This window comes from Salmo trutta, chromosome 28 (genome assembly GCF_901001165.1).
Source record: "Salmo trutta chromosome 28, fSalTru1.1, whole genome shotgun sequence".
NCBI lineage: Eukaryota > Metazoa > Chordata > Actinopteri > Salmoniformes > Salmonidae > Salmo > Salmo trutta.
Window position 1 is genome coordinate 18030859 of NC_042984.1, and position 13690 is coordinate 18044548.

A 13690-nucleotide genomic window follows, 5' to 3' on the forward strand; every position below is an offset into this window, starting at 1 on the left:
GATGGAACTCAAAGGACCTTAAACATTCCATTGCATCGGGAAGCTCAAGACATTGCATATATGATTCAACAGAGAAACAGGGAACCCTTTATAAATGAATGGTAAATTGAATGCCAACCTGCACTATTCCCTTCGATTGATCACCTCTTTATCTCAATAGGAAAAAGCGAGAAGGAAATGTACAATTCTAGACCTTATTATGGTAATGCTGAGATGGGATTTTTACCGTTAACTGTATTCTCTTTCATCTTCTATGTGTCCTTAGTTAGTAGACAGTGACTTGGCTTTTGCTCCTGCAAATGAGATCCTGTTCCCATGACTACTATTAAAAGACACCTGGCCGTTCGATAGGTAACTGCGTCATGAAAATTAGATCTTACCTTGAACATTCGCCAAGTATAGCTTGATCCCCAACATCTCATAGCTCGAGTACATCTGTATGACAAGTACATAACAGCACACATCAAGCCTTAACAAACTCTATGACAGACGCCAGTGCATATCACTGTAAAAGTACAAATGCATCCTGCACTATCAGGCTTGTTAAAAAAACGAATAAAATTGGATACAGTGCTTATTGTCTATATACTATATCAGGGATGGGCAACTTTGATGGGGTTGGGGGCCACAAAAAATCTGAACTCATCATGAGGGGCCGCAGTTGCTGGCAGGTCTGCATACCCCCCCTCCCCACCCACACACAGACATTGCGAGCAAAGCATTTTAAGTGCCCCCCCCCTCCTGCTTGACAGTGGAGAAAAATGTTTTACAATTTCTAGTTAATTTCATGCAAGTCTACACATTTTGAATTGGGGAGGAGAGAAGATTTTGCAATTTTATAACTAATTTCCTGCAATTCTACACATTTTGTCATGGGGCAGAGAGAAATGTTTGTAGTTTTTAATATGATATCTGAGTGAGACTGACTGACAAAATCAGTGGTGGCCCCCCGGCTGGAAATTCGACCATGATAACAAGTTTGGATAGCTGGCTGCTAAACTAAATTAGCAATCTAAGAAATGTTAACGGACATGGGCTAATTGACTGACTTTCAGTGACTGACATAACAAGACAAAAACTGCTAATGCACAACCAAATATTGAAATATTCTACTATTCTAACTAACTAACAACAATTGATCCAAGGGCCTTCAAAACGGGGCACATCTGGTCTATATGATGACACTGTTGTATTATCACCCATCATCTCACTATTCATATAATGTAGCTAACATAACAAATGACCAAGGTGTCACGGGAAACCAAATAAAGGAAATAAAGGAAAAAAGAACAACAACCAAATGGCTAGCCGTCTGACCTTGGTGAGTACTTTGATTCCCATGAGGTCTATGAAGCAGACCCCTGACAGGTCCAGGATGAGGGTGTGGAAGGGGATAGGCTGAGAGTCCAGGATGACAGGGGAGGCACTGGGCTGGTCTGGGTCAGGAGACTGCTCATCCAGCTCATTATCACTACAGTGGAAGTTGACACAGCTGGTGGGTGATGGTGGCGGGTAAGGATTGTCGTTGCCAATGTCAAAGTCGTTCTGAAGCTCTAGCTGTGATAAGGTCTAGACGTGGGGGAAGGAAAGCCACAAAACAGTCAACTTAATCCAAGGGCAAAAATTACACTGGGATAAATCTCTAGCTTTGACATAATTTAATCTCAAATGTACAGTATGTTTCACATAACACCTTCAAAACCCAAAAGGCTTGGTCATACGGTCTATTTGTGGTCAGATCAGATGCCTTTGACCTGACCTGCGAAGCAGTGCCATAAAACAAGAGATTTCTGCGCAAATGCGCACTTTCCTGCAGCACTCTCTCACCGCAGCTACCCCAGCGGTGGCATGCAACTGCAAAAGCATCCACGGGATACAGCTGTTCACTAATATATTATGTTAAACGCACAGAAAACTCTGGACACAGACGTAAATTCAACATCTATTCCACGTTGGTTCAACGTAATTTCATTGAAATTAAATGGGAAAAAAACGTTGATTCAACCAGTGTGCTCCCAGAGAGAAGTCTTTACGAAGGTTATATCTATACTGGACAAAAATATAAACACAACATGCAACAAGTTCAACAATTTTACTGAGTTACAGTTCATAAGGAAATCAGTCAATTGCAACAAATTCATTAGGCCCTAATCTATGGATTCCACATGACTGGGTAGGGCGCACCCACTGGGGGGCCAGATCCAGCCAATCAGAATTTGCTTTTCCCCACAAAAGGGCTTTAATAGTTTCATCAGCTGTCCGGGTGGCTGGTCTCAGACGATCCCGCAGGTGAAGAAGCCTGATGTGGAGGTCTTGGGCTGGTGAGGTTACACATGGTCTGCGGTTGTGAGGCCGGTTGGACATACTCCAAATTCTCTAAAATGATGTTGGAAGCGGCTTATGGTAGAGAAATTAACATTGAATTCTCTGGCAACTGCTCTGGTGGACATTCCTGCAGTCAGCATGCCAATTGCACACTCCCTCAAAACTTGAGACATCTGTGGCATTGTGTTGTGTGACTAAACTGTACATTTCTTGGCAAAGGAGAAATGCTTATTAACAGGGATGTTAAAAAAAATCTGTACAAAATTGGAGAGAAATAATTTCTGGGATCTTTTATTTCAGCTCATGAAACATGGGACCAAAACTTTACATGTTTAGTTCATATTTTTGTTCAGTATAGTTATACGTATCTACCCAAAATAAATACACTAAAGCCCTGACCTGTGACCTCTTACCTGAGAACTCATGGTTACCAGAGAGCTGGGCTTCCTCTTCTTGGTTTCCTTGTGTTGCATGTCTAACTCCTTCTGCTGTTTCTTCAGAAACTTCTTCCTAGCCAGGAGAAGTTTACCTGGGTCCAATCCAGTCTACGCACAAACACACACATGTACATTTTACATTTTAGTCATTTAGCAGACGCTCTTATCCAGAGCGACTTACAGTAGTGAATACATACATTTCATACATTTCATTTTGATTTCATGCATTTATTTATTTATTTATTTTTTACCAGATGGTAAATGGTTCTAAACATAATTGATGGCAGAGAGAGAGATATGGCCATCCTATAGTCATCAAGGTACCTTTTTGATGACCTTTCGTCGGAATATCTCTGTATTGGCAAAATAGAGAGGGGAGCAGTAGTTCATTATTTTCACCCCTTCTATACATTTCACCTATAGAAATAGAACCATATATTTACAGACATACAACCTTGCTGTGAAAGAAGACATGAACATAAATCCAAAGTTAATGGTGAACACAGTTTCACTACCTTGCTGTAAACCTTGGGATCTTTGTATATATCTGTGTCCATGATCTGAGCCATCTCTGAACCATTTCGACTGTGGGGAACAAAATAAAATACATCTAATATATTTCTTAACAATTAAAAACATGAGCATATCAAATACACCAGTTTGTGACTTTTGTTACATAATCAATGTTGTTTTACTTACAACTGGGTCTGAAAAATAACCACGAGGATGGAGAAGCTGACTCCAATGGCAACTCCATAAGGCAAACTCAGGAAGAAGGTGGCTAAAAATGACACAACCCACACACACTGGACAAGATACAGGATCATTAGAGCAGTAGATGTGATAGTGTTTGAGTATCGACATCAGAGTTTACACTTAATCTGAGGGTTCTAGGCATGTCCTGGTCAGACAATGAGTAATAGATTTGACTCACACAGTCCAGTTTGCTCTTCTTCCAGAGGTAATATGGGTCAGAGAGTTGCAGCAGAGTGTTCTTCAGGTTGATCGCTATCAGGGCTCCCAGCACAGACTACAGGAATAAATGGTGATCTTATTTCTACATCATAAACATGCATGATGTAAGACGAAACAAATACTTATTTTGATTTTCAACCCTCAGTGTTACTGGACATCAGTGATTCTAAACCAGGAGGTCTAGAACCCCTGAGGGCTCTAAGAGAGCTTTCAGGGGTTCCTCGATTTGAAAGTGCTTCAGTGGGCCCCCGGAAAAGAAATGGTTGAGAACCCCTGCTGTACGTCACTGTTTCTATCTCTTTTGAATGTATTGAAACAAAGGTCCTCACCTTTGGTAGTGGTTTGAGGAAATGCCCCAAGGCCAGCATGGTGACCATGACCACCAGCATCACACACAGACTGGAAAACTGTGAAGAAGAAAGAATAGGATGGAGTCTTTATTGAGACAAGATGCCAATACTACATACTAACTGTTGTGTCCTGAACAGAGCTCTGATGTTATGGTTGTTTTGTGTTTTTTGTGGCCCCCAGGAAGAGTAGCTGATGCTTCTGCAAAAGGGGGATCCTACTAAGAAAATTACAAATTGTCAGTCAATCAACCACAAAGGGAATTAACAAGTTAATTAGTATTAAGCGAATTGTTAAACATAAAAGTAAGAGGTGTGTTCAATGAATTCTGTGTTGTCATATGCCATGCAAAGTTTCTACATTGTCCTGCTTCAATGCTCCCTGTGTCTCAATGCCCCCTGTGTCTCAATGCTCCCTGTGTCTCAATGCTACCTGTGTCTCAATGCTCCATGTGTCTGACCTGTGATGTTCCCCCAGCATTGTCTACTGCCAGGGTGACAGACAGAGCACAGCAGATGACATGGATCTTGAAGAAAGACCCCACGAAGTTACTGCAGCCCAGAGCCAACATCTCCTGCACAAGAACACACATCAGTGTTTATAGTACACTATGATGAGTAATGGAGATTATAGTCAGAAAGCTTAGACAGAAGGATTTGATGAGATTACAAACAAAATATTATATGTTAAAGACACACTCCTTTTCATCTCATTTATCACCTGATTTACTTAGCAAAAGGCATATCTCAATAGGTGATCCAGGTATCCTCATGGCACAACAGGAAAAGTTTTTTTTTAATGAAAAATAAAAATTCACATTTGTAAAAATGTATTTCACCTTTCTTTAACCAGGTAGGCCAGTTGAGAACAAGTTCTCATTTACAACTGCGACCTGGCCAAGATAAAGCAAAGCAGTGCGACAAAAACAACAACACAGAAAATATAAAAAACTATCAGCCTATATCGAATCTCCCATTCCTCTCAAAAAATGTAGAAAAAGCTGTTGCGCAGCAACTCACTGCCTTCCTGAAGATAAACAATGTATATGAAATGCTTCAGTTTGGTTTTAGACCCCATCTGTCACGTCCTGACCAGTAAAAGGGGTTATTTGTTATTGTAGTTTGGTCAGGGCGTGGCAGGGGGTGTTTGTTTTGTGTGTTTTGGGGTTTTTGGTCTATGTTCTATGTTCTATGTTATCTGTTTCTATGTGTTTATTCTAGTTCTTATATTTCTATGTTGTGTATTTTGGGTTGATCTCTAATTGGAGGCAGCTGAATCTCGTTGCCTCTGATTAGAGATCATATTTAAGTAGGGGTTTTTTCTTCATGGGTTTTGTGGGTAGTTGTTTTTCGTATAGTCCTTGTGTCCTTACGGAACTGTTGGTTGACATAGAAGTTAAGTGTTCACTTAATTAAATAAAAGAAGATGAGCACGATACCCGCTGCGCTTTGGTCCACTTTCTACAACGCACCTGACACCATCATAGCACTGACTGCACGTGTGAAGGTGGTAAATGACCTTTTAATGGCATCAGACCGAGGCTCTGCATCTGTCCTCGTGCTCCTAGACCTTAGTGCTGCTTTTGATACCATCGATCACCACATTCTTTTGGAGAGATTGGAAACGCAAATTGGTCTACACGGACAAGTTCTGGCCTGGTTTAAATCTTATCTGTCGGAAAGATATCAGTTTGTCTCTGTGAATGTTTTGTCCTCTGACAAATCAACTGTAAATTTCGGTGTTCCTCAAGGTTCCGTTTTAGGACCACTATTGTTTTCACTATATATTTTACCTCTTGGGGATGTCATTCGAAAACATAATGTTAACTTTCACTGCTATGTGGATGACACACAGCTGTACATTTCAATGAAACATGGTGAAGCCCCAAAATTGCCCTCGCTGGAAGCCTGTGTTTCAGACATAAGGAAGTGGATGGCTGCAAACTTTCTACTTTTAAACTCGGACCAAACAGAGATGCTTGTTCTAGGTACCAAGAAACAAAGAGATCTTCTGTTGAATCTGACAATTAATCTTGATGGTTGTACAGTCGTCTCAAATAAAACTGTGAAGGACCTCGGCATTACTCTGGACCCTGATCTCTCTTTTGACGAACATATCAAGATTGTTTCAAGGACAGCTTTTTTCCATCTGCGTAACATTGCAAAGATCAGAAATTTTCTGTCCAAAATAGATGCAGAAAAATGTATCCATGCTTTTGTTACTTCTAGGTTAGACTAAAGCAATGCTCTACTTTCCGGCTACCCGGATAAAGCACTAAATAAACTTCAGTTAGTGCTAAATACGGCTGCTAGAATCCTGACTAGAACCAAAACATTTGATCATATTATTCCAGTGCTAGCCTCCCTACACTGGCTTCCTGTTAAGGCAAGGGCTGATTTCAAGGTTTTACTGCTAACCTACAAAGCATTACATGGGCTTGCTCCTACCTATCTTTCTGATTTAGTCCTGCCGTACATACCTACACGTACGCTACGGTCACAAGATGCAGGCCTCCTAATTGTCCCTAGAATTTCTAAGCAAACAACTGAAGGCAGGGTTTTTTTTTCCTATAGACCTCAATTTTTATGGAATAGTCTGCCTACCCATGTGAGAGACGCAGACTCGGTCTCAACCTTTAAGTCTTTATTGAAGACTCATCTCTTCAGTAGGTCCTATGATTGAGTGTAGTCTGGCCCAGGAGTGTGAAGGTGAACGGAAAGGCACTGGAGCAACGAACCGCCCTTGCTGTCTCTGCCTAGCCGGTTCCCCTCTCTCCACTGGGATTCTCTGCCTCTAACCCTATTACAGGGGCCGAGTCACTGGCTTACTGGTGCTCTTCCATGCCGTCCCTAGGAGGGGTGCGTCACTTGAGTGGGTTGGGTCACTGACGTGGTCTTCCTGTCTGGGTTGGCGCCCCCCCCCCCTTGGGTTGTGCCGTGACGGAGATCTTTGTGGGCTATACTTGGCCTTGTCTCAGGATGGTAAGTTGGTGGTTGGAGACATCCCTCTAGTGGTGTGGGGGCTGTGCTTTGGCAAAGTGGGTGGGGTTATGTCCTGCCTGTTTGGCCCTGTCCGGGGGTATCATCGGATGGGGCCACAGTGTCTCCTGACCCCTCCTGTCTCAGCCTCCAGTATTTATGCTGCAGTAGTTTATGTGTCGGGGGGCTAGGGTCAGTCTGTTATATCTGGAGTATTTCTCCAGTGTCCTGTGTGAATTTAAGTATGCTATCTCTAATTCTCTCTTTCTTTCTTTCTCTCTCTCGGAGGACCTGAGCCCTAGGACCATGCCTCAGGACTACCTGGCATGATGACTCCTTGCTGTCCCCAGTCCACCTGGCTGTGCTGCTGCTCCAGTTTCAACTGTTCTGCCTGCGGCTATGGAATCCTGACCTGTTCACCGGACGTGCTACCTGTCCCAGACCTGCTGTTTTCAACTCTCTAGAGACAGCAGGAGCGGGAGAGATACTCTCAATGATCGGCTATGAAAAGCCAACTGACATTTACTCCTAAGGTGCTGACCTGTTGCACCCTCAACAACTACTGTGATTATTAGTATTTGACCATGCTGGTCATTTATGAACATTTGAACATCTTGGCCATGTTCTGTTATAATCTCCACCCAGCACAGCCAGAAGAGGACTGGCCACCCCTCATAGCCTGGTTCCTCTCTAGGTTTCTTCCTAGGTTTTGGCCTTTCTAGGGAGTTTTACACCTGCACTGCTTGCTGTTTTGGGTTTTAGGCTGGGTTTCTGTACACCACTTTGAGATATCAGCTGATGTAAGAAGGGCTATATAAATAAATGTGATTTGAGAGTTACACATGGGATAAACAAACGTACAGTCAATAACACAATAACACAACTGTCACGACTTCCACTGAAGGTGGCTCCTCTCCCTGTTCGGGCGGTGCTCGGCGGTCGTCGTCGCCGGCCTACTAGCTGCCACCAATCCCATTTTCCTTTTCGTTTGTGTCTGTCTGTTTTTTCACACCTGTGTTCAGTTTAGTTGATTTCGGGGGGTTTATATACACCCCGCTGCAGGCTAGGCTTTGTGCGGGATTATTTGCTGTGTATTTTCTTGTAAGGGGTGCGTGCCTGCACCACGGGATTTCGTTTCTTTATTCGGTATATGTTTACCGTGTGCATTTGCGCTTTTGTTTGTGGAGTCGAGGTTTCTCCTCCGTGTGTGTAGTTTGTTCCCTGTGTGTGGCGATTACGTTTGTGCGGTTATTTCCCATGTGTTTGTATTGTGCATTCGGGACCGCCTGATTAAACGTTGAGTTACACTGGAACTTATCTGCTCTCCTGCTCCTGATTCCTACACACCCCTCCTACTAGGAGGCGTTGTTACAACAACGAACAGTCAATAACACTTTCCCCTCATGCTTGTCCCCTATTCGTACCTGATTGGGATCCACATCGTAGCCATGCTTTGCTGCCAATGTCCTGCCTATAGCCAGGTTGATCACAAAGCCCACGATAGCCAGGGAGAAGGCTGTGCTCAGCATCCCTTCCCACTGACTCACTGTTGGGAGGATCGCAGCAGGAAATCTAGGAGGAGAGGTTGAGATTACAGAACCTACTTGTCAATGTGAGGATAGACTGTTAAACAGTCATAATAGCACACAATAACAGTAAACTTTTCTGGTAATATTCTGTGTCCTTTACCCTAGGGGAATCTTCCCCACTATGTCAATGTGATACTTATCAGGCAGGTCCAGGGGGCCCGATATGGCTGTGGCCACCACCACCTGCGCAAAGGGAGGTTCTGGTTTAACCATTTATATAGTTCTTATAACTCCATAGCATAACCTCACATAGCATAGCATAGCATAACAATGCATGGCATAGAATAGCATATGACGGTATAACATGGCATAGCATAGTATGATGTTATAACATGGCATAGCATAACCTAACATAGCATAGCATAACATAGCAAATCATAGTATAGCATAGGCTGGCATTACATGGCATAGCATAATATAGCATAGGATGTCATAGCATAGTATAGTATAGGAGGGCATAACAGCATATCATAGTATAGCCCAGGCTGACATAACACGGCATCGCATAATATAGCATAGAATAAGAGGAACAAATTAGAGTCCTCTATTACTCACAATGATGATCTCCATGGGGATGGGGAAGGGTAGCTTCTGGTGGTAGCGTGCACCCAGCTCCTTCACTGTTAGAATAACCACACCGCTGACCAGAGCAAAGACCAGCGAGGCTATGTTGGTGTTAGGCAGGCCATAAACGATATCTTTAAGAGTCTGCAACAAAAAGGGACATTATTTGCATGGTTAGTGTAAGTAGCACTGTAGTTCTGCATGCAGATATGAAGAGCAAAGGTAATTTTTCAACAAATGAGGCTTACATTGATAGTGGCTAGTGGTCCACTGTAGGAAGGCACTTTGATGCCAAAGATGTACTTTAGTACAGAGATCAGGATCTGCAGTCCAGCTGCTGTCATGAACCCTCTGACGAAGGACTCGGACAGGTAGATGGCCACAAAGCCAAACTGCATCAAGCCCAGGCCCATCTGCTCAGACAGATTTTGTGCAAGTTAATTCATTCACATTTAAGGTACAGTATGAGAGCTTAATACTTGCATTACCTCCCGAGACAATGCCTAGGCTTTAGCGTAGAACGCTGACACAGTTGTGGCACACAGAATCACCGGGGTTCAAACCGCAGGTTGACATTTATTGGGATGACTCATGTACCGGAGGCAGCTCTGCAGTGTTCACAAGCTGGCACAGCTACAAAGCCATAAAATCTGATCTAAACCTAGCATTAGCCTTAACCACACTGCTAACTCTAATGCCTAACCCAACTTTGCAGCTGGCCCATCTAGCCGAAATCAGTCAGTTATGCTTCCAGGGCAGGATTCTTGACAATAAATGTCAACCTGCGTTCTGTCACATATACTGTACAATAGTAAACTAGGCTTATCTGTGGCTGCAGTACCTGTATGATAGCAGTGAGGCAGGCCAGCGTCCCAGAGATGCCCAGTCGAATCTCGTTCATCCTGTCCTCATCCATCACTGTGGCGTTAATGGTGGCATTGAAGTGGCTGAAATCAGACTCAGGGGCCAGCTTCAGGCACTCCATGCCCACCATGATACTAAGCACAGCAAAGGTACCTGGACTCAGAGAACATTCCATTACACTTTAAGAAGATGAATCCTATGTCCTATGCATGAAAAAACAACCTACCGAAAGACACTTCACTTCGTGACTATTCAAGCTTCAGCATGTCTGGGACAATTACATCCTATAACCTATGCTTTTGATTATGGTAAACTTACCTGGGACCATTTGGTGAGCAGTGCCCATGAAGAAGTAGGGGATGAGAGGAAAGAAGGAGGAGTAGAGACCATTGACAGGAGGTAGATTAGCCAGCAGGGCAAAGGCCATGCCTGTAAAGAATAGAAAATCAATTGAACAACCATAGTCAAGGAAAATATTATTTCTGATAATTAACTGTAATATTAATGTTGAGACCTATTAATATTAATGTTATTAAAAATGCAATGATTCACTTTGAAACTGTATTAGAAAATATTTATGTTTAGAGATTTATCTTAAAGAGAGGCTGAACTCAAAAAACAACTTCTCTGGTTGAAAATGGCCTATGTGGCGTCAATATTAGTCAAAAACATTTAGTCTAGTGCCAACATTGACTGTAGTGTAAATAGGATCATTTTTATCACATAGTCATTATCGTCCAAAACTGAGATTTGTTGGTGAGTTCAAGAAAACTGGGAACTCAAAAAAAGAAAAGATTTGGAAAAAGATTTGGAAAAAGAATGACGTCAGTAATCTTCAGATTGGAGAAGTCAGAGCTCTAGAATGATGGCAGAGTTTCCGTTGCCACAGCTTACCTGATGGTTGGGTTTTCATTTTAAGCCTGCCCACATGGGACTACTGCCTGGCACAGTCTAATCACGGCTGGCACCGCAAGGCAGTAATCAAATTATCGGGAGCACAGCTGCCCGGCGTGCTGCAGCGCACACTATCCAATTGCTCACCAGAATCAACCTACAACCCGCCCATTCATTTACAGAATGACAAACTAACCATTGACACGTGGCATCTCAGACTTGTTTAGACAGCAATATATACAAGACATTGTCGCAAATGTTGAAAGAACGAGAGTTGTTTTTAGAAACGGGTTTGTGTTTTTTCCAACTCAAACATCCAACGATAGTCACAACTTGACAAAAGTGATCCACTCAAATGAGTCCAATGAGTACCGGAAAAACAAATGTGGAATTGGTAAGTTCAGTCCCTCTTTAATGTTAAAGGCACAGAACTTGAATGGTAGAACACCAGAGGGAGTAGAATGACAGACCTTGGGGAACCTGAATGGTACCTGCGCTGACCCCACTGATGACATCACAGAGAAGGTTCTCCTTCACCTTGTACTTGGGCAGCCAGCTTAGGATAGGCAGGTGTCTGAACAGCAGGGACTTGAGTCGAGACCCAGAGCACCTAATGATATGCAGAAACATGCAAGTCTGGTTAGAACAGTCTCCCTATGGCTTCATAACATGGCTCCTCTTCCTTTGGTATAGTACTAGCCCAAGAATCACATCACAGAACTCTCGACAGGAACATATTGGTATAAAATGTAAATGTCAATAAAAGTACTAAGGTTTTGTTGGATAAACTGTATTGACTCATGAAAGAGATAAACATTTGCTGGCTTTTGATTGTTAGCAGAATGTAAATACTGTACCTGAAGCATTTCTTCACTTTCTGTCCTATGGGGAAGGTCCGTTTCTTCATGTCAAACTTCCTATCGAAGTCTGGGAGCGAGTAGGCTGGCCTGTTGATCACATAGGGTGGCCAGTCTTGTTGCATGGCTTCAGCCAATCAGAGGACAGTTAGACAGGTCAAATTATGCTATGATATGGTGTCATTAAATCTGCATTGAGGCCTTTGAATAAGAGATTATATTACATTGATAACATTGCATGACAACATTACTCAAAGGCTAGACTGGTCCCAGATCTGTTTCTGCTCTTGCCAACTCAATTACTATTATTGTCAAGCCAAACAACATAGCTTTAGAATGACAATTCCACCAGGAGCTGGTAAGAGAGGTAAAACAAACTGGTACTCTGGCTACTCAAAGGACACTCACACAGCAAGAACTTGATCCAGGTGGCTTAGTTGTTGGCATCCATAAACCAAGGTCTATAAATATTGTAATATTCCAAGTAATTAGAATACATTGGAGGTAGTGGGTAGAAACATGTAACCTGAAGATGTATCAAATCACTAAAACTGAAAATAGTAGTCATATGCATGTATTGTTGAATTAAGCAGTTATTTCCTGAGTATAAACCTCTGCTGTTCTGCTGGGTTCCTAATCTAACCTCCAGTGCTATTGTGTCTCAACAAAGCTGGATAACCAATCACACAAACTACAGGCATATGGTGTCAAACATTAGCCCTTCTCACCTTACAATGATTATATTAAAACTGAAATAATACTGTACCTGTTCACTGGGAGAATGAGTGGCATCATTGACATTTCAAAATTAAATAAAACAATTTACAGACCATAAAGATTACATTTTTCCGTAATGCAAGTAAATAAATAGAGATAAAGAACACAAATATTTTGATATGTGAATGCTCACATTTCATGAGTCTCAGAGGCCATAGAGAGAAACAATCGTGTGCCAGAGTCAGAAATGTTTTTTTTTCAGAGAGTTTATAAGACAAAAGACCAACAGCAACTGTCTTACTCTTGGACATGAGATGCTTTACATCATGCTAACCATTTTTCCAAACTCTGAAACAACCGAATTTATTTAAACAGAGTAAAGTGACCAACAATTTAAAAACAAAGCTAATATAATGTACTGTACCTTACAGCTGGAAAGAACTATGATGTGACGGTAAACCAGTGTATTGGTTTTATACTGGAGCTTTGTTGACACCTTCTCCATGGGAGGAGCCATACATGGCCAACCATGGCTTACATGTAGCTTAGCTTTAGAGGGAAAGTCATGGGCATCACGTTTGGTAAAGAATAGTTCATTTGTGGAAGTATGATATGAATAGGGAACTGCAATTCACGATCTGTCTGAATAATAAAAACAGCATAATCACATCAACATTTATTAAAATAAAATGTATATCTGAAATACATTTTGTGAATAAAAAAACTCATACCAAACAAAGCAAACAAATTCCTTATTTCAAATATTCCCCTGCCTCTCACCAAAAGCCTTACTCGTTTTCACTCAAACAAAAACACACACCATTCACACATCTGAATACATTTCGGTGACAATTTCTTTGACTATATATACATTGAGTATTCATTACACATCTATAATCACTTCATGAACATGTTATAACAAGTACCAACTGCATTATTAAAGGTAAATTAAATATAAAATATATACAGTACTAGTCAAAAGTTTGGACACACCTACTCATTCAAGGGTTTTTCTTAACGTTCACTATTTTCTACATTGTAGAATAATAGTGAAGACATCCAAACCATGAAATAACACATATGGAATCATGTAGAAACCAAAACACAAATGAAAATATATGTTATATTTGAGATTCTTCAAA

At 41.8% G+C, this 13690-nt stretch overlaps 1 protein-coding gene across 1 annotated transcript; it reads right to left on the reverse strand.

Moving 5' to 3' along the window:
• Window positions 1–299: 299 nt before the first annotated feature.
• On the reverse strand, window positions 300–12022 carry LOC115165647 (solute carrier family 26 member 9-like). The gene is made up of 17 exons (XM_029718903.1): window positions 11832–12022; window positions 11445–11584; window positions 10399–10509; window positions 10058–10233; window positions 9465–9629; window positions 9208–9360; window positions 8753–8835; window positions 8488–8635; window positions 4546–4659; window positions 4067–4144; window positions 3697–3792; window positions 3462–3568; window positions 3278–3347; window positions 3087–3179; window positions 2739–2870; window positions 1318–1569; window positions 300–435 (listed from the first exon to the last, which is right to left on the reverse strand). Exons 1-17 carry the CDS (start codon window positions 11954–11956, stop codon window positions 370–372), a joined length of 2109 nt encoding a protein of 702 aa, XP_029574763.1. The 5' UTR covers window positions 11957–12022; the 3' UTR covers window positions 300–369.
• Window positions 12023–13690: the final 1668 nt, after the last annotated feature.

Bases quoted from the DNA above. Each gene is read 5' to 3' on its own strand.
- LOC115165647 (XM_029718903.1), bottom strand. From the start codon at position 11,956: ATGCAACAAGACTGGCCACCCTATGTGATCAACAGGCCAGCCTACTCG. The intron at 8,636-8,752 runs GTAAAGGACACA...CTCTCCTCCTAG, and splicing joins GTGGGGAAGATTCCCCTAGG to ATTTCCTGCTGCGATCCTCC. The intron at 3,180-3,277 runs GTAGTGAAACTG...CTATTTCTATAG, and splicing joins ATCCCAAGGTTTACAGCAAG to GTGAAATGTATAGAAGGGGT.